This window comes from Lissotriton helveticus, chromosome 4_1 (genome assembly GCF_964261635.1).
Source record: "Lissotriton helveticus chromosome 4_1, aLisHel1.1, whole genome shotgun sequence".
Taxonomy (NCBI): Eukaryota; Metazoa; Chordata; class Amphibia; order Caudata; family Salamandridae; genus Lissotriton; species Lissotriton helveticus.
In genome coordinates, this window is record NC_136063.1 from 1,924,049,574 (window position 1) to 1,924,073,370 (window position 23,797).

The 23,797-nt window shown below is 50.3% G+C and overlaps 1 protein-coding gene across 12 annotated transcripts in view; it reads right to left on the bottom strand.

Moving 5' to 3' along the window:
- MAP7D3 (MAP7 domain containing 3) overlaps positions 1-23,797 on the bottom strand; it is a 1,012,878-nt gene that overhangs the window by 333,642 nt on the left and 655,439 nt on the right. For all 12 annotated transcript variants that reach the window (XM_078688596.1, XM_078688591.1, XM_078688590.1 and 9 more), the window contains one exon: positions 20,495-20,599. In XM_078688596.1, the coding sequence (XP_078544722.1) occupies positions 20,495-20,599 (105 nt within the window). The remainder of the gene's footprint in view (positions 1-20,494; positions 20,600-23,797) is intronic.

The following is a 23,797-nucleotide window of genomic DNA, read 5'->3' on the forward strand; positions in this document are numbered from 1 at the left end:
TTGCTGAGACACGTGATCCTTAATTGGTAGAGTGATCAGAGGACAGATGCTCATGCCTAGGAGTTCTGGCTACTACACCTCTCCTGGCCCTATTTGGAGTCACTAGGATGATTTGGGCTAGTCACACTTGATCTTCAGAATGTGGGGCATGAGAGGCAGTGGTGGGAAGACATAATGGAGTCCTTTGCACCATTCCAGTCATAAGGCGTCGGGTAATGAGTGCTCTTGCAGAAACTCCATAGCGCAGAATGGATGACATGGTGCATTTCTTGATGGTGGCAAAAACATCTAGCCAGGGCTATCCCCACTGGTGGAAGACTTACTGTGGCACACCGGTATGCAGAGCTCACTCGTGCTCTTTCTTACGTCATCTGCTTAGTTTATCAGCTCTGGTATTCAGAGACCTCACCAGCTGATTGCCAATCAGGAAGACTCCAACCACCTCCAGAGTCCCAAAGCCTCCTGTCACAGGACCCCAGTCCGCCCTGCTGGATGCAGTATCGCATAGCGGGTGGTGGTGTTCATAAGAAACTGCACCAGCTTCCCTTTGATAGATAGCAAGAAGGCTTTCAGGGACAGAGGAATGGCCTGTGGTCTAACTGACTGAATTAGAGCCGACCTTCTGCTGGATACCAGTCCATGGATCTCCACCTTTCCCCCTATAGACCCCCTCAACCCAGCAGTGATACATCTGCCACCACTGTCAAGTCTGGGTGAGTAAAAGAGAGGGTCACATACAAGACCATTTGCGTACGGTCAGTAACCACTACTGATCATGAGCAGTCTTCTCCAAGTACTGGATGGTTTCAGAACTGCTGCATTGATGCTGGGCCCACTGGAACTTCAAGTTCCAAACCATGCATGTCCCACCTGGTATAGTTGAGAAGGAGGACGCATGACGCTTAGAGGCCAAGATGTCTCAGAGACACCTTCACAATAATCCAGGAGCCAGCTGGAAACTTCAGGATCGTAGCTCAAATGTCTGGGAATCGTTGAGGCGGAGGGAAAGCTCTGATCGCACCTTTATCCAGGACTGCCCGATTTAATGGAAGCCTTTACAAAAGAGACAGGTGGGACTTCAGCCTATTGATAGTGAACCCCAACGACATTGTGGACACCCGAGGGTCGCTGGTAAGGGTAAAACTAAAAACGCTCCTAACCCACCTTGAATCGCAGGACTGGTATATGAAAATACAGGCACTGCAAGTCTAAGGACACCATCCAGTCATGCAGGACAAGGGCTCATAGGATCTAGGCAAATAGTTTGCATTTGTCATTCTGTGAGAAGACATTTAGGGAAAGAAGTCTTGGATAGGGCTGATGTCCTGCCCTTTTTTGGGACGAGGAAATAGTGAGAGTAACAACCTTAGAGTCTGGGACTCTAAGGCACCCTTCAAAAACTAACACACTTACACCCTGTAGTAGGATGAAGAAAACAAGTTACTTACCTGTAACTTTGGTTCCCCAGTATTGGTAACTTTCATAGATTCCCATGCTTTTGTATTATTCCCCGTCGTCGGAATGGGAGTCTCGGTAACAAAATAACATAGCAGTAGGTACAAAAAAGACAGAAAAGGCCTAGGCCTCATTCCCTTTTGTAGCATATCCGCCTCTTTTTGTAAAAGAGACCAAACTAATCAACAGCCAATCAGAAGAGCCTCACCCCATAGAACCCTCCTGAAGGAACCTCAGGGCCTCCGCTTTTCTACCGCACGTTATGCTTAGGGAGTCTCCTTTGAGCTCTGCTCAATCTCTACTCTTTCAGAAGTTTTCTTCAGGATTTCTCTTCAGGATTGTTGTCTGTCCATTCCAGAATGTCTGATAAGGAGAAGAAGACGGCCCTTTTCAAGTCATGTTCCACCTGTGGCAAGAAAAGATTGTTTGTTGAGGATAAGCATAAAGATTGTATATATTGCCTCTATCCTGCTTATAAGGCTGCGGACTGCAAGATTTGCCGCACCTTTTCAACCGAGACCCTCCGGGATCGTGAGGGTAGGCTTCTTACCTGGCTCCAGAAGTTGAAGTCCAGAAAGGACACAGTCTCCAGTGACAGTGAAGACTCTTCTTGAGCCTCATCTACAAGAAGGTCAGTCAAAAGGGGTAGGGTTTCACCTTCACCTTCTATGGAGCGTTCATTTAAGGCCTCAAAAAAGACCCCCAGAGAGTCTGAGAGCCAGGGTCCGGTCGAATCTCCTCACCATGGTGAAAAGGAGAGGGAAGGACCATCTATACCAGGGGTCTCCAAACCGGTCCTGGAGGGCCGGATCCATGCCAGATTTTGTGCATGTCCCCATTTAGATACATGCAGTTATTTAAAAAATCTGGCATGGATCCGACCCGCCAGGACCGGTTTGGAGAACCCTGATCTACACCTTCTTCTGGGATGAAGACTGATCCAGCCTTCAAAAGACCTTCTTCTAAGTCTTCTGGGAAGTCTGACATAGCAGTAGGTACAAAAGATACGGAAAAAGGCCTAGGCCTCATTCCCTTTTGTAGCATATCCGCGTCTTTTTGTAAAAGAGACCAAACTAAGCAACAGCCAATCAGAAGAGCCTCACCCCATAGAACCCTCCTGAAGGAACCTCAGATTTTCGTAGCCTTTGTGTAACAGTCACCCCATCTGCTGAAGGCTGAGCTTTCGCCGGGGAGGTAGGTGGGCGCATGGGAATCTGTGAAAGTTACCAATACTGGGGAACCAAAGTTACAGGTAAGGAACTTGTTTTCTTGACCCAGTATTGGAACTTTCATAGAATCCCGTGCTTTTGTATCAGAGTAGCAAGCAGTCAGCAATAAAAAACACATTTTGTGGCATAAACATTGTTAGACCTGTCAGCCTTTTGGTAGTCCCTCCTATCTAATTATTTATTTTTGCCCCCTTTTTGCCCCTTAAACCCATTTTATCTTTTTGTGTCTACCGGATGTTTTGTGGTGTTGACTAGGGGTTAGATGCTCTTTGGCCCCCATAGTCCTTTTTCTGGGGCCTAGGAGCCTGTCCCTGACTAGAAAGTATGGGTCACGTAAAATGGTGGTTACTAACTGCCACAACTGCCAACTCAGGGACTGGGCCCATAGGGTAGAATAGGAAGCTTCCAGAACCTTCTGGCCTGTTCTGGACCTTGGGAGCTAAGGGTATAAATAGGACACCTGTAGGGCGACCATTTTGTCTTGTCAGAGAGGGGCAGCTGGAGTATAGGCTGTGGGTCTGGAAGGGGTAGGGCCTTCTTAGGGTGGACTACTTTTCAAGGGTTGCCTCCCTACTGGGATCACCACCCCCAGTCCTCTTGACCTGACCGAGTTAGTCCCGTCCTGCTGACCCTGGACAGGAAGTTACCTCAGCTAGAGGTGAAACATAGGAGATCCCTGCTGAGGGGGTGGGAAGTGAGAAATACCCTCCTCTTTCCCCTGTCCAGTATGGAGGGCTAGTTTGACCCTTGCAGAAGTGAGAGGACCGGGGCCCAAAAGCGAGAGACTACATCTCTACCCCCCCCTCCTCTTTGACTGTTGTGCTATCTGCTGCCTTCGCGTAGTTGTGACCTCTCACCCGCGTCAAGAAGTGCAGCCAGAGATTACACCCCCCACCTGTGAAGCCCGAGGTGAGGAGAGTCGGGGCTCTGGTGGGTGTTCCGCTCGTCCTGTAGCCATTGTTGACGGGCCAAGCTGGGGATCGTTGGCGCTGCCGTGATAGCGTGGCTGAGTGGATCAAGGGGTCAACCGAGCCTGAGGCAGCGCGCTTCTGCGCATTCTCCAAGCGGAGACTACTTTCCCTGTCAGGAGGGGCCTAGGATCGCGCAGGCCCAAAGGAGAGCCACTTCCTGCGCCAGTTGTATGGAGCAGCCTCCGTTTTGGGGCCGCTACTCTCCTGCGCCTGCGCCGTAGCGCCGCCTGTGAGGGAAACGACGAAGACGGCCTGAGGCGGGAGTCGGGAGGAGCGAGCTTCAGAGGCAGTCCTGGTGCGACCACTCCTCGGAGCTGGCTTGTGTAAAGTACGTCCGGGCCCTCGAGGAAGGCGCTGCTGGGGAACGAAGGAGCCCACTGAGGAGCGCTGACCCTCGGGGCTGGAGCAGTGTCAGAAACAGACTTCCTTAGCCTGTTACAAGTAAGGAGTGAAGCGGCTACTGTTGGGGGTCCGAGGTCTTCCTCCTAAAGAGGTCCCAGAGAGGAGAGGCTTTCCCCATTTCTTCTGACCCCTGACTGGAAGTGCAGAGAATAGAGGCGGGAGAAAGTTCCTGGCACCCAGTGGAGTACTGATGCTTAACTATTTCCTTGCAGAGCTAGGGGGAAGTTCTTCAACCTAACTGGTGTATTGACGCCCTGATTCAAGTTGCCAATGACATGTCTTCCAATCTGTGCCTCGCATAATAGCCAGAGATCGCTTAACAAGGGATCCTCAGTATAGATGGTAATCCTTTGGGTTCTTAGAAGTATGGTACCAGAAAACCGCCTCTTGTAAGTGCAAACCATTGTTGTAGGAGGTGCCGATTTTGAGTATTAAGTCAATGCATCCTGTGTAAAGTCACTGTAAGAAGTTGAAATGCTAAGAGGTTGTTGAACTGAGTTCTACTGATGTTACAGGATATGTTCGGGGAGGTCAGGTCAAGATGTACAGTGTATTAAATTGCTGAACTACAGAAGAGAGAGAAAAGTTAACAAAGTATTTTTATAAAACAGCTCGTATTTTTCCATAATTTGTGTAGTGTCCTTATTTTTGAGTGGATGGATGTTGTGTTGCTGAAGGGTATGACGCAAACTTAGCACATGTTCCTTGGAGTTAGGCCTTCCCACTTAGTGCCAAGCTACCCTATGTGACTTGGGGTTCCCTAGGTCCAACATAATTGGTGTCCAGCGGTGGGATACGAACTGTGTTTGCGTCTACTCTGAAGTAACAAAGCATACCCCACAGGCCTACACCTGGAGTTTTCTCCTGGCGGACTTCCCAATTACTACTTTTGCTTTTTCTAAATTTACTCCTGGTGGTGGGTGGAGGTAGCTTCAAATTGCCCCTTGTGAATCTATTCTTTTGTGTGCTTGTCCCTACATTGCTCTTCAGCAAAATGGAATTTGCTCTGGAAGAACTGGAGACTTATTCTGCAGCCCAGCTTAGAGACTTTTGCCAAAAGACGGGAGTGTTTTTTAAGCGTGGTGCGAAGAAGGGGGAACTCCAGACCAGTTTGAGGGCTTGGGTGGCAGCACGTGGGGAAGAAAAGGAGGAGGAAGAGGGGACGGACCGGGACACAGTCATAGGGGTAGAGGGATTGTTCCATCCTGAGATGGGAAACCTACTTCCAGGACCGATGACCTACTCAAGGAAGGGTAGTAGTGTCTCCGGAGGAAGCTTGACCGAAGCTGAACTAATGGACAGGAGGGAGAAAAGACAATTAAAGTTGGAATTAGCCAAATTGGAACAGGGGAGGGAGGAACAGAGGATGGCTCATGAGATAAAACTGAGAGAGCTAGAACTCAAGGCCCTACAGTTAGGGCCCTCCAATTCTCCGAATGGTGGCAGCGAAACCAAAGAATTAACCAGGGAATCCAGACCCTACCTACCTAAAGACATAGTTGCTACCTACAGCCAAGGGGATGACATCGCCAAGTGGCTGGCTGCCTATGAGGTCTCCTTAAGAGCCCATGGGATCCAGGAGAAACACTGGGGGGGTGGTTTATACAAGTACATGCCTCCTACTGGACGGGATACACTATTGGCCCTAGAGCAGGATGAGCAGACCCACTACCCCACAATGAAAGTAGCGTTAATTAAAAAGTTTGGGCTAACCCCAGAGAAGTATCGCCAAAAGTTCAGGGGGAGTCACAAATTAAGCACCCAAAACTGGGTGGATTTCCTGGACTATGCAAGGAAGGCATTGGAGGGCTGGATACAGGGCAGCGAGGTGAAGGACTATGAGGGGTTATATGACCTTTTTCTCAAAGAGCACCTACTCGAGAAATGTTTTCCCGAGCTGCGTCAACACCTGGTGGACAGCAAGCTGACTAACCCCCGGCAGCTTGCAGAGGAGGCGGACATCTGGGCAAGTACCCGGGTGTCCTCAAAGGGGACTGGAGGGGATTCCCAAAGGGCCGGACAGGGCGCCCCTCAGAAGAAGGAGGGGGGAGATAAAAAGCGGGAGTTCTCAAAAGGTCCCCAAAACAGTTTCCAGGGAAAGGGAACAGGTTTCACCCCTAAGGCTAACCCGCCCAGAAACCCTCATCCTGGCCAAAGCCAGCAGCCAAGGGTTGTCCACTGCTTTGAGTGTGGTGGTGTTGGACATTATAAGGGAGATGTCAAATGCCCAAAGAGACCACCCCCTCCCACCGGAGGAAAAGCCCCAGGAGTAACTAGTGTAGCGCTCGGGGAGGAGTTGCCCTTAGATAAGGGGGGTGAGTGGGCGGGTGTCACCTTAGTGTCCCTGGGAGATCGGGAGATGGTTCGTAAGATCCAAGTGCCCCCAAATACTACAAAGTATGGGCAATGGATCACCATCAATGGCCAGAGAGGGGAGGCTCTGAGAGATACAGGAGCCAGTATGACTATGGTAAGGAGTCAACTGTTGTCTCCAGAGCAGGTGATTCCCAATGTACTCCACCCTGCCGCGATGGCTGACGGCAGAATGGGCCACTACCCTGTGGCCGAGGTTCCCTTTGAGTGGGAAGGGGTTGCAGGTTCACTTCGAGTTGCCGTAAGCCCTGCCGTGCCAGTCGATTGTCTGCTGGGGAATGACATGGAGCACAATGCTTGGAGAGAGGTGGAATACCGGACTCATTCGGAGATGCTGGTACACCTGACTGGGCCTGTGTAAGCACAAGGTCTGCGACTGCCCAGAGAGGGAGTTCGCCTGGGTTGGAGCCTGGAACAATGGCCCAGCCCGCTGCCAAAAAGGGACAGACCCGAAGACAGGAGAAGCCTGTTTCGGCTTCCACGCCCCTTGAGACAGATCGGCCACCTGCGGTGGTGGGCCAGGAGTCCGTGGAGGGGGAAGTAGTCTCCCTGGAGGACCTACCCATCCCTGCTGAGTGGCATGTGGAGGGAGGGCCTACTAGGGAGGAGTTTTGTAAGGGCCAGAAGGAGTGCCCTACCCTTGAGGGACTGAGGCGACAGGCCGAAGCCCAGGCAGCAGGGAACGTTGCAGGGCACTACCACATTTACTGGGAGGATGGACTCCTCTACAGTGAACCTAAGGAACCTTTGCCCGGTTCATCTCGGGCCTTGGTATTCCCTCAACGATACCAAGCCTTTCTTCTAGAATTGGCTCATGAAATACCCTTGGCAGGACACTTAGGTCAGGACAAGACCTTTGCCCGGCTTGTCCCCCACTTTCACTGGCCTCAGATGAAAGTGGCGTCTGACACCTACTGTCGGACATGTGTATCCTGTCAAGCCAGTGGGAAAACAGGGGTGAAGCTGAAAGCTCCCCTGGAACCACTACCTGTCGTTAGCACCCCCTTTGAAAGGGTGGGCATCAACATTGTGGGGCCATTGGATCCACCAACAACAGCTGGTCACAGGTTTATCCTGGTTCTGGTGGATCACGCCACGCGGTACCCAGAGGCAATTCCTCTGAGGACTGTCACTGCACCTGTAGTGGCTAGGGCCCTGATGGGGATCTTCACTCGAGTGGGATTCCCCAAGGAAGTTGTGTCTAACAGGGGCACCAACTTCATGTCAGCCTATATGCGGGCCATGTGGAAGGAGTGTGGAGTGACCTACCGGCTCACCACTCCCTACCACCCCCAGTCAAATGGACTGGTAGAATGGTTCAATAAGACCTTGAAAGGCATGATTAGAAGTCTGCCTGAGAGCCTGCGAAGGAAATGGGACGTCCTCCTACCCTGTTTGCTATTCTCCTACAGGGAAGTGCCACAGAAGGGAGTGGGCTTCAGCCCTTTGAGCTCCTGTATGGGCACCCTGTGCGTGGACCTCTCAGCCTGGTGAAGGATGGATGGGAAAAGTCTCCCAGGAAGCCTCCCCAGGATGTGGTGAGCTACATGCTGGCCTTCAGGAGCCAAATGGCAAAGTTGTGGAAGCAAGCTTCTGACAACTTGGAGGCCAGCCAAGCAGTAATGAAGGAGTGGTATGACCACAACGCTCACCCGGTGGAGTTGGAGCCTGGCCAGAAAGTGTGGGTGATGGAGCCTGGAGAGCTAAGTGCACTCCAGGATCGCTGGACAGGCCCCTTTGAGGTATTAGAGAAGAAGGGTAAGGCCACATACCTGGTGGATCTTAAGACCCCTCGACAGCCCTTACGGGTACTGCATGCCAATCGCCTCAAACTCCACCATGAGAGGCCCGAGGTCATTTTGATGATGGTGACTGATGGTGCCGAGGAAGCGGAAAGCGAGCCTCTCCCTGATCTCTTCTCGTCTCAAGAGAAGGATGGGTCGGTGGAGGGAGTGATTCTCTCCCCATCCCTAACTCCTGAGCAGCGAGAGGACTGTCGCTAGGTATTGGAGCAGTACTCCTCGTTGTTCTCCCTTGTCCCGGGAAGAACCCACCTGTGTACCCATGATGTGGACACAGGAGACAGCCCACCAGTGAAGTCAAAGACCTACCGGCTGTCAGACAAGGTGAAGGCCAGCATCCATGGTGAGGTTACCAAGATGCTGGCGCTAGGAGTCATTGAACCTTCCAGTAGCCCCTGGTCCAGCCCGGTGGTGTTAGTACCAAAAGCTGCCCCACCAGGCACCACTCCAGAACTGAGGTTCAGTGTGGATTACCGGGGACTGAACTCCGTAACCAAGACTGATGCTCATCCGATCCCTAGGGCGGATGAATTGATTGACCGGCGGGAGCTGCCCAATATCTGAGTACCTTTGACCTCACTTCCGGGTACTGGCAGATCTCCCTTACAGATGGAGCAAAAAAAAGATCAGCTTTCTCCACGCCTGAGGGACACTTCCAGTTCTGCGTGATGCCCTTTGGGCTCAAGAACGTCCCTGCCACTTTTCAGCGGCTGGTGAACCAGGTCCTCTCCGGAATGGAGGCTTTCTCCGCTGCTTACCTGGATGACATTGCCGTCTTCAGCAGCAGTTGGGAGGACCATTTGCATCACTTGCAAGCAGTTCTCCAGGCCCTGAAACAAGCTGGCTTGACAATCAAGGCCAGCAAATGTCAGATTGGGCAGGGGTCGGTTGTGTACCTAGGACACTTGGTGGGTAGGGGAACAGTGCAGCCCCTTCAGGCAAAGATTGAGGCAATCATGGCCTGGGAACCCCCCCAAGACCCAGACTGAGGTCCGAGCTTTCCTGGGCCTCACAGGTTACTACCGTTGCTTTGTGAAGGGGTATGGCACTATTGTAGCGCCCCTCACAGAGCTCACATCCAAGAAACAACCTCGACGGGTAGTCTGGACAGGGGCTTGTCAGCAAGCCTTTGAGAAATTGAAACAGGCAATGTGTGCAGCACCGGTCCTGAGGGCCCCAGACTTCTCCAAGGAGTTCATTGTCCAGACAGACGCATCCAAACATGGCATTGGGGCAGTGTTATCGCAACTCAATGAAGAGGGTCTGGATCAGCCTGTAGTCTTCCTGTCCAGGAGACTGCTTCCCCGGGAACAGAAGTGGAGTGCAATTGAGCGGGAAGCTTTTGCAGTGGTATGGGCTCTGAAGAAGTTGCGGCCATACCTGGTTGGCTCGCACTTCCTGGTTCAGACCGACCACCGACCCCTTCGTTGGCTGATGCAAATGAAGGGGGAAAACCCCAAGTTGTTGAGATGGTCCATCTCCCTACAGGGAATGGACTTCCGGGTGGAACATCGGCCTGGAGTGGACCACGCCAATGCAGACGGTCTCTCTAGGTATTTCCGCCTTAGTGATGAGGACTCCCAAGGGGTTGGGTAGCTCTCCCCACTTTCAGCTGGGGGGGACGCGTGTTAGACCTGTCAGCCTTTTGGTAATCCCTCCTATCTAATTATTTATTTTTGCCCCCTTTTTGCCCCTTAAACCCATTTTATCTTTTTGTGTCTACCGGATGTTTTGTGGTGTTGACTAGGGGTTAGATGCTCTTTGGCCCCCATAGTCCTTTTTCAGGGCCTAGGAGCCTGTCCCTGACTAGAAAGTATGGGTCACGTAAAATGGTGGTTACTGACTGCCACAACTGCCAACTCAGGGACTGGGCCCATAGGGTAGAATAGGAAGCTTCCAGAACCTTCTGGCCTGTTCTGGACCTTGGGAGCTAAGGGTATAAATAGGACACCTGTAGGGCGACCATTTTGTCTTGTCAGAGAGGGGCAGCTGGAGTATAGGCTGTGGGTCTGGAAGGGGTAGGGCCTTCTTAGGGTGGACTACTTTTCAAGGGTTGCCTCCCTACTGGGATCACCACCCCCCATTCCTGTTGACCTGTCCGAGTTAGTCCCGTCCTGCTGACCCTGGACAGGAAGTTACCTCAGCTAGAGGTGAAACATAGGAGATTCCTGCTGAGGGGGTGGGAAGTGAGAAATACCCTCCTCTTTCCCCTGTCCAGTATGGAGGGCTAGTTTGACCCTTGCAGAAGTGAGAGGACCGGGGCCCAAAAGCGAGAGACTACATCTCTACCCACCCCTCCTCTTTGACTGTGTGCTATCTGCTGCCTTCGCGTAGTTGTGACCTCTCACCCGCGTCAAGAAGTGCAGCCAGAGATTACACCCCCCCACTTGTGAAGCCCGAGGTGAGGAGAGTCGGGGCTCTGGTGGGTGTTCCGCTCGTCCTGTAGCCATTGTTGACGGGCCAAGCTGGGGATCGTTGGCGCTGCCGTGATAGCGTGGCTGAGTGGATCAAGGGGTCAACCGAGCCTGAGGCAGCGCGCTTCTGCGCATTCTCCAAGCGGAGACTACTTTCCCTGTCAGGAGGGGCCTAGGATCGCGCAGGCCCAAAGGAGAGCCACTTCCTGCGCCAGTTGTATGGAGCAGCCTCCGTTTTGGGGCCGCTACTCTCCCGCGCCAGCGCCGCCTGTGAGGGAAACGACGAAGACGGCCTGAGGCGGGAGTCGGGAGGAGCGAGCTTCAGAGGCAGTCCTGGTGCGACCACTCCTCGGGGCTGGCTTGTGTAAAGTACGGCTGGGCCCTCGAGGAAGGCGCTGCTGGGGAACGAAGGAGCCCACTGAGGAGCGCTGACCCTCGGGGCTGGAGCAGTGTCAGAAACAGACTTCCTTAGCCTGTTACAAGTAAGGAGTGAAGCGGGTACTGTTGGGGGTCCGAGGTCTTCCTCCTAAAGAGGTCCCAGAGAGGAGAGGCTTTCCCTATTTCTTCTGACCCCTGACTGGAAGTGCAGAGAATAGAGGCGGGAGAAAGTTCCTGGCAGCCCGTGGAGTACTGATGCTTAACTATTTCCTTGCAGAGCTAGGGGGAAGTTCTTCAACCTAACTGGTGTATTGACGCCCTGATTCAAGTTGCCAATGACATGTCTTCCAATCTGTGCCTCGCATAATAGCCAGAGATCGCTTAACAAGGGATCCTCAGTATAGATGGTAATCCTTTGGGTTCTTAGAAGTATGGTACCAGAAAACCTCCTCTTGTAAGTGCAAACCATTGTTGTAGGAGGTGCCGATTTTGAGTATTAAGTCAATGCATCCTGTGTAAAGTCACTGTAAGAAGTTGAAATGCTAAGAGGTTGTTGAACTGAGTTCTACTGATGTTACAGGATATGTTCGGGGAGGTCAGGTCAAGATGTACAGTGTATTAAATTGCTGAACTACAGAAGAGAGAGAAAAGTTAACAAAGTATTTTTATAAAACAGCTCGTATTTTTCCATAATTTGTGTAGTGTCCTTATTTTTGAGTGGATGGATGTTGTGTTGCTGAAGGGTATGACGCAAACTTAGCACATGTTCCTTGGAGTTAGGCCTTCCCACTTAGTGCCAAGCTACCCTATGTGACTTGGGGTTCCCTAGGTCCAACAAACATACATTGCAATAGCCATCAGTACATGAGAGAAACAAAATGTGCAGAAAAAGGAAGGTGGGATAGAAAGGAAAGCTCACCAATTAGTGGAAGAGGTTCCTCAGGACTGCCTGGCCCACAGCCGTGTCCTCCTGTGTCAAGGATTCCAAGAAGTAATGTTTTGTAAAGGTGTGCACGCTGCTCCAAGTCGCAGCCCTGCAAATGTCTCAGATTTGCACTCCGCCGAAGAGAGCTGTCGAAAAAGCCACCGATCTTGTGGAATGCGCTCTAATACTGCTGGTCAGCGGCTTACCCGCTGTCGAATGGCAATGGAGAATGGCACTGGAAATCCATCTTGCAATACTTTGTTTTGAAAGAGGGAGGCCCTTGCGAGGACCACCAAAAGCAATGAACAATTGGGAAGATTTATGAAATCCTTGGTGCGACCCAAATAAAATTTTAAGCATCGTTGTACATCCAGAGAATGCAGTGACCTCTCCGCTGGTGTGGAAGGGTGAGGAAAGAAAGATTTAAGAATAACTGGCTCATTCAGGTGAAAGTCCGAGGGCACTTTGGGCATGAACCTCGGATTAGTTCTTAAGATTACTGTACTCCTTTTGAATTGGAGAAAAGGATCCTGAATTGTGAGAGCCTGCAGCTCCCCCAATGCGTCTCGCCGATGTGAGGGCAAGAAGGAGAGCTAATTTCCATGAAAGGAATTTCATGTCCGTTCGATTTATTGGTTCAAATGGGTCTTTCGTGAGCTGTGTGAGGACCAAATTCAGTTGCCAAGTAGGAGGCGGAGGCCTCACTGGGGGATAGACACGGAACAATCGATGAACTTTTATGGCTGAATGGGCCAGTCCCGTCTTAGCTAAAGACAAAAGATAAGGCAGAAGTTGATGAGGTTGAGAAGAGAAAGGGTCAACACCTTCTTTCCTGCACCATATGCAAAATCTTTTACATTTGAAACGGTAAGTCTTATTCGTGGAAGCAGCTCTAGCCTGGGAGAGAATCCCTCTTAATTCATTTGAGATGGGAAGGTTCATGAATTCTCACTGCTCAGGAGCCATGCTGTCAGGTGCAATGAAGCTGGATCCGGATGCCAAATTTGCCCCTCGGACATTGTGAGAAGTTCCGGGATGGTTTGCAAGGGAAGAGGAGGAACAAGCGACAACAGATGGAGTTCCGTGAACCAGAACTGTCTCGGCCAAGCAGGGGCTATTAAATCATCTTGCATGGCTCCACCTTGATTTTCCTGATAAGCCTCGGGATCATTGGAATGGGGGGAAAGGCGTAAACAAATGTCCCTGACCAGGCTATCGAAAGCGCATTCCCCAATGATCCTTGATGGTGAAGCCTGCTTGCATAAGACCGGCATTTCTTGTTGGACGGTGTGGCAAATAGATCTATTGAAGGCTTGTCTCACTGTTGGAAAACCTTGTCCAGAACTCGCTGGTTCAGTTCCCACTCGTGACTGGCTGAGGATAGCCTGCTTAGTCTGTTGGCATGTTCGTTTAAGGTCCCGTGCAGATGTTCCGCCTGCAGTTAAATCCCATAAAGGATCGCCCATTCCCAGATTTCTTGAGCTTCCTGAGATAGCGGGAGAGGCCTGATTCCACCTTCTTTGTTTATGTAATGGATGGCCATGGTGTTGTACGTCCGGATGAGAACCTTCGAACCTCCTAGTCGAGGAAGAAAAGCTTGAAGAGCCAGTTTGATTGCCCTGAGTTCCAAGAGATTGATGTGTAGCAGACGGTTCTGAGGTGACCAATGTCCACTGACATGCAGATCCTGCAGTACTGCCCCCCAGCCGTCCAATGACGCATCCGTCGTCACAACATAAGGAGACGGATTGCTTACGAAGGATAGACCTTGGGATAAGTTCTCCTGCTTTGTCCACCACGAGGCAGCTTTTCTCATTGCCGAGGTGATGGTCACTTTGTCGTTGAACGAACCGTGAATTTGTCTCCACTGGATGTCCAGCTGCTCCTGAAGAGGACGCATCCTCAATCTGCAGTGTGGAATCAGAGGAATGCATGAAGAGATCAATCCTAGCAGAGATTTGTAACGGCGTACTGAAAGATACATTCTTCTTCTTCTTAAGGCTAGCGCCATGGTTTGCAGTTTTTCCTGCCTCTCCAAGGTTGGAAAAGCTTTTTTGAGATTCGAGTACAAGATGGCCCCCAGGAAACGTGCAGTCCTGGACGGAACCAGAGATGATTTCGCCTTGTTTAGAGTGAGACCCAAATTCTGAAAAAGGTTTGTACATGCGTTAACCGCTTCCCTCGCGGCGTCCCTGGACGGAGCCTTCAGCAACCAGTTGTCCAGGTAAGGGAAGACTTGAAAGTGATTCTTCCGTAGAAACGCTGCCACTGGTGCCAGCACCTTGGTGAAGATTCTCGGGGCTGAGCGAAGACCAAAGGGTAAAACCCTGAAATGAAAGTGGCTCTTGGCTACTGTAAATCGTAGAAACCTTCTGTGTGCCGGGTGAATCGGTATGTGAAAGTACGCATCTTCGAGATCGAGCGTGGCCATGAAATCCCCTGGATTGATGAGGCGTAGTATGTCTTGAAGTGAGACCATCCGGAAAGACAGGGAGATGAGATAGGTGTTGAGCTCCCTGAGATCTAAAATGGGGCGCCATTTCTCTAGCGTCTTCCTTATCAGGAAGAACCTGGAATAGAATCCTTCTCCTCTTTGAGCGGAGGGGACCGGCTCTATAGCACCTTTCAGGAGCATCTGATGAACTTCGAGCCGCAGAAGACGCAGATGTTTCGATGGGATGGCGGCAGGGGGCTTGGATGGTGGGATTTGTGTAAATTCCAAAGTATGTAGTTTCGAATGATGTTTAGCACCCAACGGGCTGATGTTATCTTGGACCAATTCTGAAGGTATTGAGATACCCTGCCTCCTACTGATGATGATCTGGCGGAGGAGGGCACAGTAGGAAGAGCCAGGAGGCCGCTATTGCCTTTTGGACGTATCACGTCCTTGACGAGTTTGCTTTCCTCTTTTCCTGTTGATAAGGTGGTACGGTTGCGAACCTGCTCCATACGATGAGTACCGTTGCTACTGGTAAGAGCCTCTGTAGGTGGTAATCTTGCCTCTGGAACCTCTGAATGGAGCTTTACGGTACTGAAGCAAACCCAGAGACCTAGCTGTTTCGGTGTCCTTTTTAATATCCTGGAGAGTGTCATCTATAAATTTTCCAAACAGTGAGTCTCCATCGAAAGGTATATAAGGATTTTATTCTGGATTTCAGGTCTGAACCAAGTCGCCTTGAGCCATCCCTGGCGACGAAGGACTGCAGCACCCGCCAATGAACGAAAGGCTGTTGTGGTGATGTCCATGGCAGTCTATAATTTCCATTGATGTTGCTTCCCCCTCTTGTTCTTCGCCTCTGTTTTTGATTCTGGAGGAAGTTGATCCAAATGTGGCGAAACGTCACACCATAGTTGGCGATCGTACCTGCCCAATATTGCCAAGGCATTTGCCGTCCGCACCAAAAGACTAGCCATTGAAGAGAACCTCTTCCCAGCGTTGTCTAACCCCCTGCCTTCTTTATCTGGAGGAGTTGTCAAAGGAGCTGAAGGGTTGCGTGACTTCCTCTGTGCCGCTTGAGAAATTACAGAGTCCGGTTTTGGGTGTCCCGTCAAAGACAATGGACCATCCTCCGGTGCTTTGTATTTCTTGTCGAGGCGCGGAAGTACAGGGACCACCGTCGCTGGATTGTTCATTACTTTAAGGCCTTCCTCCCAAACATGTTGGACAATAGGGATAGATCTAGTAGTCTTTTTATAAGGCTCTTTAAAGTCATATAAAAAACATTCGGTGGCAACAGAAGGCATTGGTAGCTTGAATCTCCTAGCCGCTCTCTCCATCAGCTTATGGAACCCCCCTATATCCACTGGCAGGGAGTTCACCGGATCCGGACATGGTGAATCTGAGTCTGGGATGACATACTCGTCCCATTCTACACCTTGATCAGGTCTGCCATCAAAGTTTTGGTCCTCATCCGAGGAATCATCATGAGTGTCCAGTGGTATCAAAGGTACCTGTGGAACCGGTGTTTGCGGCTGAGATATCACCTGAGCCTGCAATTCTGGAGAAACCATTGCAGGAGCCGTAGGGACAGGCAGGGCTCGCATAGTCGGAACAGCAGCAGGCTGCGAACATCTAGATTTGTAATCCTGCAGCATGTTGTGGAGATCCTGCAAGAGAGAAGATGGTGCAGACACCATGTCTTGCCTTGAGTACTGTTGTGGTTGGGCAGAATGATGATACCCACATTCCTGCCAGTATTCCCCTTCGGAATCCGTCTCCTGGCATTTAACCAGAAGCTGAGATGGACTGTTTGCATATCCATATGAGTCCTGGTCACCATCGTCTGAGTCGTCATCATCCTCGGCTAACAGAAGATGGAGGCAAGGGGTTAACTCTCCTAGGAGACGTCATGTCAGGTGTAATCTGTCTCATGGAAATAGTGATCGTCGACGGGAGTTGCATGTTATAATACTGCCGTTGTGGTCGACACGACGACGAGATGGGCGTCGACGACGAGATGGGCGTCGACGACGAGACAGTCGACGCTCCTGCTGTCGTCGTCGTGAATGTTGTCGTCGTCGAAGCCCTCGATGCCGATACTGTCGTCGTCGCCACCGTCTACGAACTTCTTGTCGCCGCTGCCGTCGTCATCTTCGTCGACGTTGCTGACACTGCCGCCGACTACTCCGTCGTCGTCGACGATCCCGTCGACACCGATTGTACCGTGGACGAGCCCGTCAACGGTACCATTTTAAGCTTAGGCTTCAGCGTCTTCGTCGACGAAGCTTTCGTCGACGAAGCCTTCATCTGCGTCGCCGACGACTTGGAACTTCTGTCAGACTTCCCAGAAGACTGAGAAGAAGGTCTTTTGAAGGCTGGATCAGTCTTCATCCCAGAAGAAGGTGTAGAATGATGGTCCTTCCCTCTCCTTTTCACCCTGGTGAGGAGATTCGACCGGACCCTGGCTCTCAGACTCTCTGGGGGTCTTTTTTGAGGCCTTAAATGGACGCTCCATAGAAGGTGAAGGGGAAACCCTACCCCTTTTGACGGACCTTCTTGTAGATGGGGCTGAAGAAGAGTCTTCACTGTCACTGGAGACTGTGTCCTTTCTGGACTTCAACTTCTGGAGCCAGGTAAGAAGCCTACCCTCACGATCCCGGGGGGTCTTGGTAGAAAAGGTGCAGCAAATCTTGCAGTCCGCAGCCTTATGATCAGGATAGAGGCAATATATACAATCTTTATGCTTATCCTCAACAAACACTCTTTTCTTGCCACAGGTGGAACATGGCTTGAAAAGGGGTTTCTTCTTCTCCTTATCTGACATTCTGGAAGGGACAGCCAACAATCCTGAAGAGAAATCCTGAAGAAAACTTCTGAAAGAATAGAGATTGAGCAGAGCTCAAAGGAGACTCCCTATGCACAACGTGTGGTAGAAAATCTGAGGCTCTGCGGTTCCTTCAGGAGGGTTCTATGGGGTGAGGCTCTTCTGATTGGCTGTTGCTTAGTTTGGTCTCTTTTACAAAAAGAGGCGGATATGCTACAAAAAGGAATGAGGCCTAAGCCTTTTTCTGTCTCTTTTGTACCTACTGCTATGTTATTTTGTTACAGAGACTCCCATTCCGACGACGGGGAATGATTCAAAAGCATGGGAATCTACGAAAGTTCCAATACTGGGGCAACAAATGTTCTCCCAAAACCTTTTCTGGAGTAGGAGAGATGTTGGGTGTTGTGGAGAGAAAAGGAAGGACACAGCCTTTTGTAACAATTTGCAAGAACCATCTGTCAGAGTGATGGATACCCACCAAGGAGAAAGTCCTGGAACCTGCCTGCCAATAGTTGGGATTGCGCAGCTGAGGGCAAAGTAAAGTGGTTTTTGGCTGTTGTAGAAGAGGAGTGGAAATACAGGTGTCTTGGTGGCCCACATGTTGCATGGGGACCTTGAAAGGACTGGGCTATCTGTTGCATCACTGGCAGAATGGCTGGGTCCATCTTATTCGCCAGTTCTCTGGAATAGCCTCTTAATTACCAGAAGTGATGCAGAATTCTTTTGGCAAGGGTCAACAGCCTCAAGGAATGTGCTTTAGCTTTGGGTCTTCAAAGCTTTCCAAAGTGGAGACTGCCTTCTCTCTGAAGTGGTGAGACTCAAAGGGCATGTCCATTAGAAAAACTAGTACATCAACGAAAAACCCAGTTGACCTCATCAAAGCAGGTCTAGGAAGTCAAACACTGTATACTAATTCTGACCGCTCCGCACAATCTAAGCTCCTAAAAGTTGGAAGACTACTCATGGATACTTCTAGCTGCAGATTTCTCACCTTGTGAATACCTCCAGGCACCAGACTGGATCAGGAGATTTTTCTCAGCAAATTCCTTACTTGCCGATAGGTGGTGTTGCCTGGCTCTGTATCTGGTCCATTGCATCCCAGAAATGTTATCGGGTCATAACATAACTTCCACCTTTGTGCACCAACATCAGTTAATTGTTTTCTGAGCCTTCGGACGCGGTTTATAGTGCGTTCTTTTGTTATTGGTCACTTGACGGAAAATCTCCCAAACATTTCCAATGTGCAATGTGTCTCCCTAAAACAATGGGGTTTAAACCCTGTAAGGGTTGCCACAAACAGATGTCAGTGATAGACCAACACAAGGCCTGTCTCTGGTGTCTCAGCTCCTCGCATGTCACAAAGTCACGCGCCAAATGCTATCATATGAATCTAAAGGCCACTCGGGAACATAAGGCTGAACTCTAAGACACTGAACACCATAGAATCGCTCAGAAGGTCCATTTGAAGTGAAGGATGCGGACATGAACACATTATAGTCTTGTGTCTGTTCCAGAGAGTGACCATCCCACTTCAAATCCTGATGCAAGTCTGAAAAGAACAGTCCAAACATGGTTCTCCCTCTTCTCACCACTCTCATCAGGAGACGTTGCTTGGACGTCATAGTACTGCCCGATCTCACTCAGCCGCCACTGAGATGCCCCCCCCCCTCCCTGGTCCCAATCCAGCCTGAGTTCCCGGGTCTAAAGGTGACTCAACAGCACATTGAATCCTTCAACGAGACTATCTTGTGGAATTTTGCTACCCTTCCGGGTTCTGTTGCACAGTTGTGCCCCATGGATCCGAGGGGGGATCCAGTTAGACTACCTCTGGCTGATCTGTCTTAAAGTGAACCTTTTGACCCTGCTCTGAGGAATGCCCAGACTCCAGGTTTGCCGCTCACGCTGCCTCCGTGTACTGCACCAAATACGCCTGTTCCCTAAGCAGCAACACTGGCGTGGTGACATGGGGGAGAGACACATAAGACCTTTTGGGCTTGGAATCTAATCTGCTGTATCCTCGATCGATGTTGCGCCAACCTCTTCCACAACCCCATTCTGACTTTGACAAACGTTCGCAGCTACAGAGTTTCAGACCCGGAGTCACAAACAACAATGGTGATGACAAATCACAGGTGTCTGATAATGAAAATCTCTTTCTGGACTGTTCTAGACCTCCAGTAGCGAACAAAGCAAATATTATTATTTAAAAAACACAAACCGAACACAAGGAGATGGACGGAGCGCTGAAACTTTTCAGACACTCACCCCCAGTCACAGATCCGGGTTGAATCCATCATTGTTCTTTAGCTCACTTTGCCTAAGTTGGCAGGGTATACCCAGACGTGGGTCCCTTGCTCACTTTGCAACTGTACTCAAGCTAGCCTGGCTGATGAGGTGTGTTATCCCGAAACAGGTCTCAGGAGGCTTGTTTCCAGTTCAGGGACGACCGGGCTTGGCAGTTCGGGCTGGACTGTTCCCATGAGGCATAGGGTCAAGACTGATTTGTATATAGCTGGATCTGAACTGAGGTGGCGAAGGAAGCTATATAACAATGATGGATTCAACCCAGATCTGTGACTGGGGGTGCGTGTCTGAAAAGTTTCAGCGCTCCGTCCATCATCTCCTTGTGTTTGCTTAGACCTCCAGGAGGCCAGTGTCTTTTGACACAGGTTTACATGTTTTACCTGGCCCCTCTACAGAGGATCAGCCTCGTTTAACATGAAAATCAGAAAGCATAAGTTCTTGGCCTCCAAATACCCTCAGTTAGGGATAAAACCAATGTACTTACAGAGGTTCTCAAAACTGTAAGAGGTTCTGTAAAAGCATAGTTAAAAAGTTTAATAAATTTGCTAAACACTAAAGAAGGAATCAACGCTAGCGCACCAAGTGGCTATGTATATAGGTTGGTGTTGCTGGGCGGAGCTGCTAGTGAAATAATAAACACTTGTATAAGAAAGTTAATCCCTCAGAAGAAAAGTTATTTTCCAGAGAATCCCATATGATTGACTGATACTTATCACAGAGAACAGAACGCAACATAGTGGGTCAAACAATTATTGTGGCCCGCCCCTACCTAAACATTTTTAAACAAATTCATCATTATAACGACACAGGTAGTAGATGCCTCAATTACATGGACAGCTAAACCTAGACTGCAGTAAGAATGGTGGTAGTAAATTATTCAGTTAAGGGAACCTTTGACCACCATACACGGTAATATTACACAAGAAATCCATTGACTCAATTCAGTTTAATGAAGCATTCAAAGAAAAAGTGTTTACCTTCTTTCTTTCAAGCCTCTCCTGCATATTTTGTTGCATTATTTTTTCCCTCTCTAGCTTTTGCTTTTCAGCTTCTTCCAAAGCTTTAGCCTCGGCTTCTTCTTTCTAGAATTCAAGCATACATTTAAAATACATCACATTACAGCTCAACTATGAATCTCTAGAACACAAAATCAATCAAAAATATATTATGTGGTATACATTTTAAGTATGTTCAAGCGTCTATTGAAATAGTAAGAATTACATTATTTACCAATGTAATATTCCCAACTGCTTTGTGATCCAAGTCTGCAGATCCCCATGTTTAAAATACTTGCTCAGACTCACAGATACAAGTGTGGTTTTATGCCCAAATCCCTTGCAGACCGGAGAACTCAATATCATCGCCCTTTGTGTTAGTGATACCACCCTCAGCTGACATCTACCGGAAAAAAAAATTTAAGACCCAAGAAGCTCAATAATGCACTGGACACTGGGCTCTCATCTGTGGAACCGTCTCTCAATTCTTTGTTAGGACCGGAGGCGAGGATTATGCTCATTCTTTCTTCCCTTTTATTAACAAATTTCAAACAGCAGCCTATCACCATCATGTAAAACAAGCTACATTTCCCACAAAGCTAGGCAAAGAAAAACAGTCTCTCATGAAGGAAGTCCTTTCACAATGTTCATGACTCTCATCCAATAAATCGTCTTGTCACTTCCTGCTCTTCCTCTTTCTTCGCTGCTCGGCAGCTAGCGTTAAGTGCTTTTCATTTCCCTTGTTTTGGGCAGTGTTTTCTCTTGCTGGGATTTTCCATTGTTGGGGATCGTATTTCCTCTATTTCCTTCCCCAGATTCCCTACCCGCCGCGGGAACGCTCAGCGCTCCTTTCAAGGCTTGTTTCCCTTCGCCAGCACCACCTTGCGGTCCTGCGCCCGCTAGAGGGCGCTGTGGGGGCGATGCGACTCGGAGCGCGTTTCAGTCAAAAGGCAAGTGAAATGCGCTCTGGTTACCCCTTACTGTCCGCGCCAGTGCTGCCTGTGAATCGCCCAGTGAACCAGGGTCAGAACGGTTCCCAAACTTGGTGATTTAGCCTGTTCTGAAGCTGGGGCATCAGCGCAGGGGGGTTTGTTCGGCTAACCCTTTGTTAAAGAACTGGGGAAGTTCGTCACCACGTTTACGTCCTTAGACAAGGTGCAGGCAAATATTAAGTGAGTCTTTAGTACTCGGGTTATCTGCGGGGCCGGTCGGGGCAGGAGCCGCCCGCCTGTGCTAGAACAAACAACCACAGGGCAGAGGGCAAGCCTCCGGACGTGGACAGTACCAGACAGATCAGCGTTTTAACAACTTCTACCCGACCAGAGGGCAACGTTTCCGAGTCAACGGTGAGTGTTTTGCCCGCTGCGCAGTTGCAAGTTGGGAGCAGGCTGGCGCTGTTTTTTCCCGCTTGGGAAGCTCTTACTGGGGACGTCTCGGTGCTTCAGACGGTAAGGGGTTCCAGATAGAGTTTTACAGTTCCCCCCCACCAGGACGGTCGTCCCCGTTCAATAGTTTTCTGTGTGGCAGACGCAGCTATGGTAGACGAGGAAGTGGCCAGTCTGCTCACGGAGATTCACCCCGGGGGGTTCCTCAGCAACATATTTTTGGTGGCCAAGGCCGATCGGGGTCAGAGGCCGGTCATCAACCTTCGAGAATTCAATGATTGGCTGGGGTACAGGCATTTCACCTGAAGGACGTGTACCTGGTGGTCCCGATTTGTTCACCGCACAGGCGGTTCCTTCAATTTCTTTGGCGGGACAAGTGTACGATGTCCGATGTCTGTCGTTCGGGCTTTCCTCAGCCATGTGGTGTTTCACCAAGGTCCTCAAGCCGACGGTGGAATATTTGAGAGCACACGGGGTCCGCTTGATCGTCTACTTGGACGATTCTCCTCTTGGCCCAATGCCCTTCACAGCTGCGACACCGCCATCTGCAGATGGCCGTGTCCTAGCTTCAGGATTTGGAGTTCCTAATCAACGAACAGAAGTTCCTCCTGGTCCTGACTTAGAAGGCGGCCTTTCTGGGATTTGTGATAGACTCTGTCTCCGCTACGCTCAGTCTGCCCTCCAGGAAAGTGGCGAAGATCCGTCACGAGATCAGTCAGACAGGGGACTTCTTTCCGGCACATAGCCCATCTGGTGGGTCTCTTTTCGGCCTCTATTCAGGCGATTTTCCCAGGTCCGTTGCTTTATTGGGCCCTTCAGAGCTTAAAGACGCATCATCTGCGGAAAGGCCTGACGTATTCTCAGGTGGTCCCTCTGACGGACGAGGTACGCGAAGAGTTGGAGTGGTGGCTATCCCACATGAGTCCTGGAACAGAAGAGCAATCTGCGGTTTCGCTCCCGACTTGGTGATGAAGTCGGATGCAAGTCGGGCTGGCTGGGGAGCGCGGTGTGGGAAGTTCTCCACCGGCGGAAGTTGGTCTCCTCAAGAACAACAACTTCATATCAATTGTCTGGAGCTTTTGGCGGTTTCCTTTGCAGTCCGTTGCTGGACCAAGGACCATGTACAAGCTTCAGTTCACCTAAAAATTAACAATGTGTCGGCGGTCAGGTATATCAATCACCTGGGCGGCACTCGATCCAAGGCCTTGGTGAACATGGCGAAACAGTTTTGCCTCTCCAACCAGATCGCAGTCACAGCGCAGTATCTCCCAGGACGGGGGAACTTGGTGGCGATTAGCATTCCCGTTATCTCCGAGACGCCAGCATTTGGAAGCTGGACCCGGAGATTTTTCAGTATCTGCTGGGGTCCTTATCCCATTGACCTCTTTTCTTGTTGCCTCGACCGACAACTTTCCCGGTTCTTCAGTTGGAGGCCGGATCCTCTCGCGGTGGTGACCAATGCGTTCAGCCAAGATTGGAATCAGGAGAGTGGATATGCGTTCACACCATTTTCGATCATCCGGGTGGCGGCCCAGGTTCGTAGACAGGGAGCTTCCGTGGTTCTGGTAACGTCGTTCTGGAGGTCGCATGTTTTGTTTCGGGTTCTACTGGAACTTTCTTGGGATTCTCCAATCTAACTCCTCCAAACTCCCCATATCCTGTTGAGTCTGCAGGGAGTTCCTCACCGGTTGGTGGAAGAAGGTTCGCTTCAGCTCATGGCCTGGCGGATTACAGGCAACGCTGGAGACTGCCAGGCCTTTCGAAGCACGCTGAGCTCCTACTGTCCAGAGCTTGGGTGGACAGCACGTCCAAACGATACAAATCGGCTTGGAGGTGATATGTTGGTGTATGCGACGGGAAGTGGATCCCGTGGTCGCAGATCTGACGCATGTTCTCAATT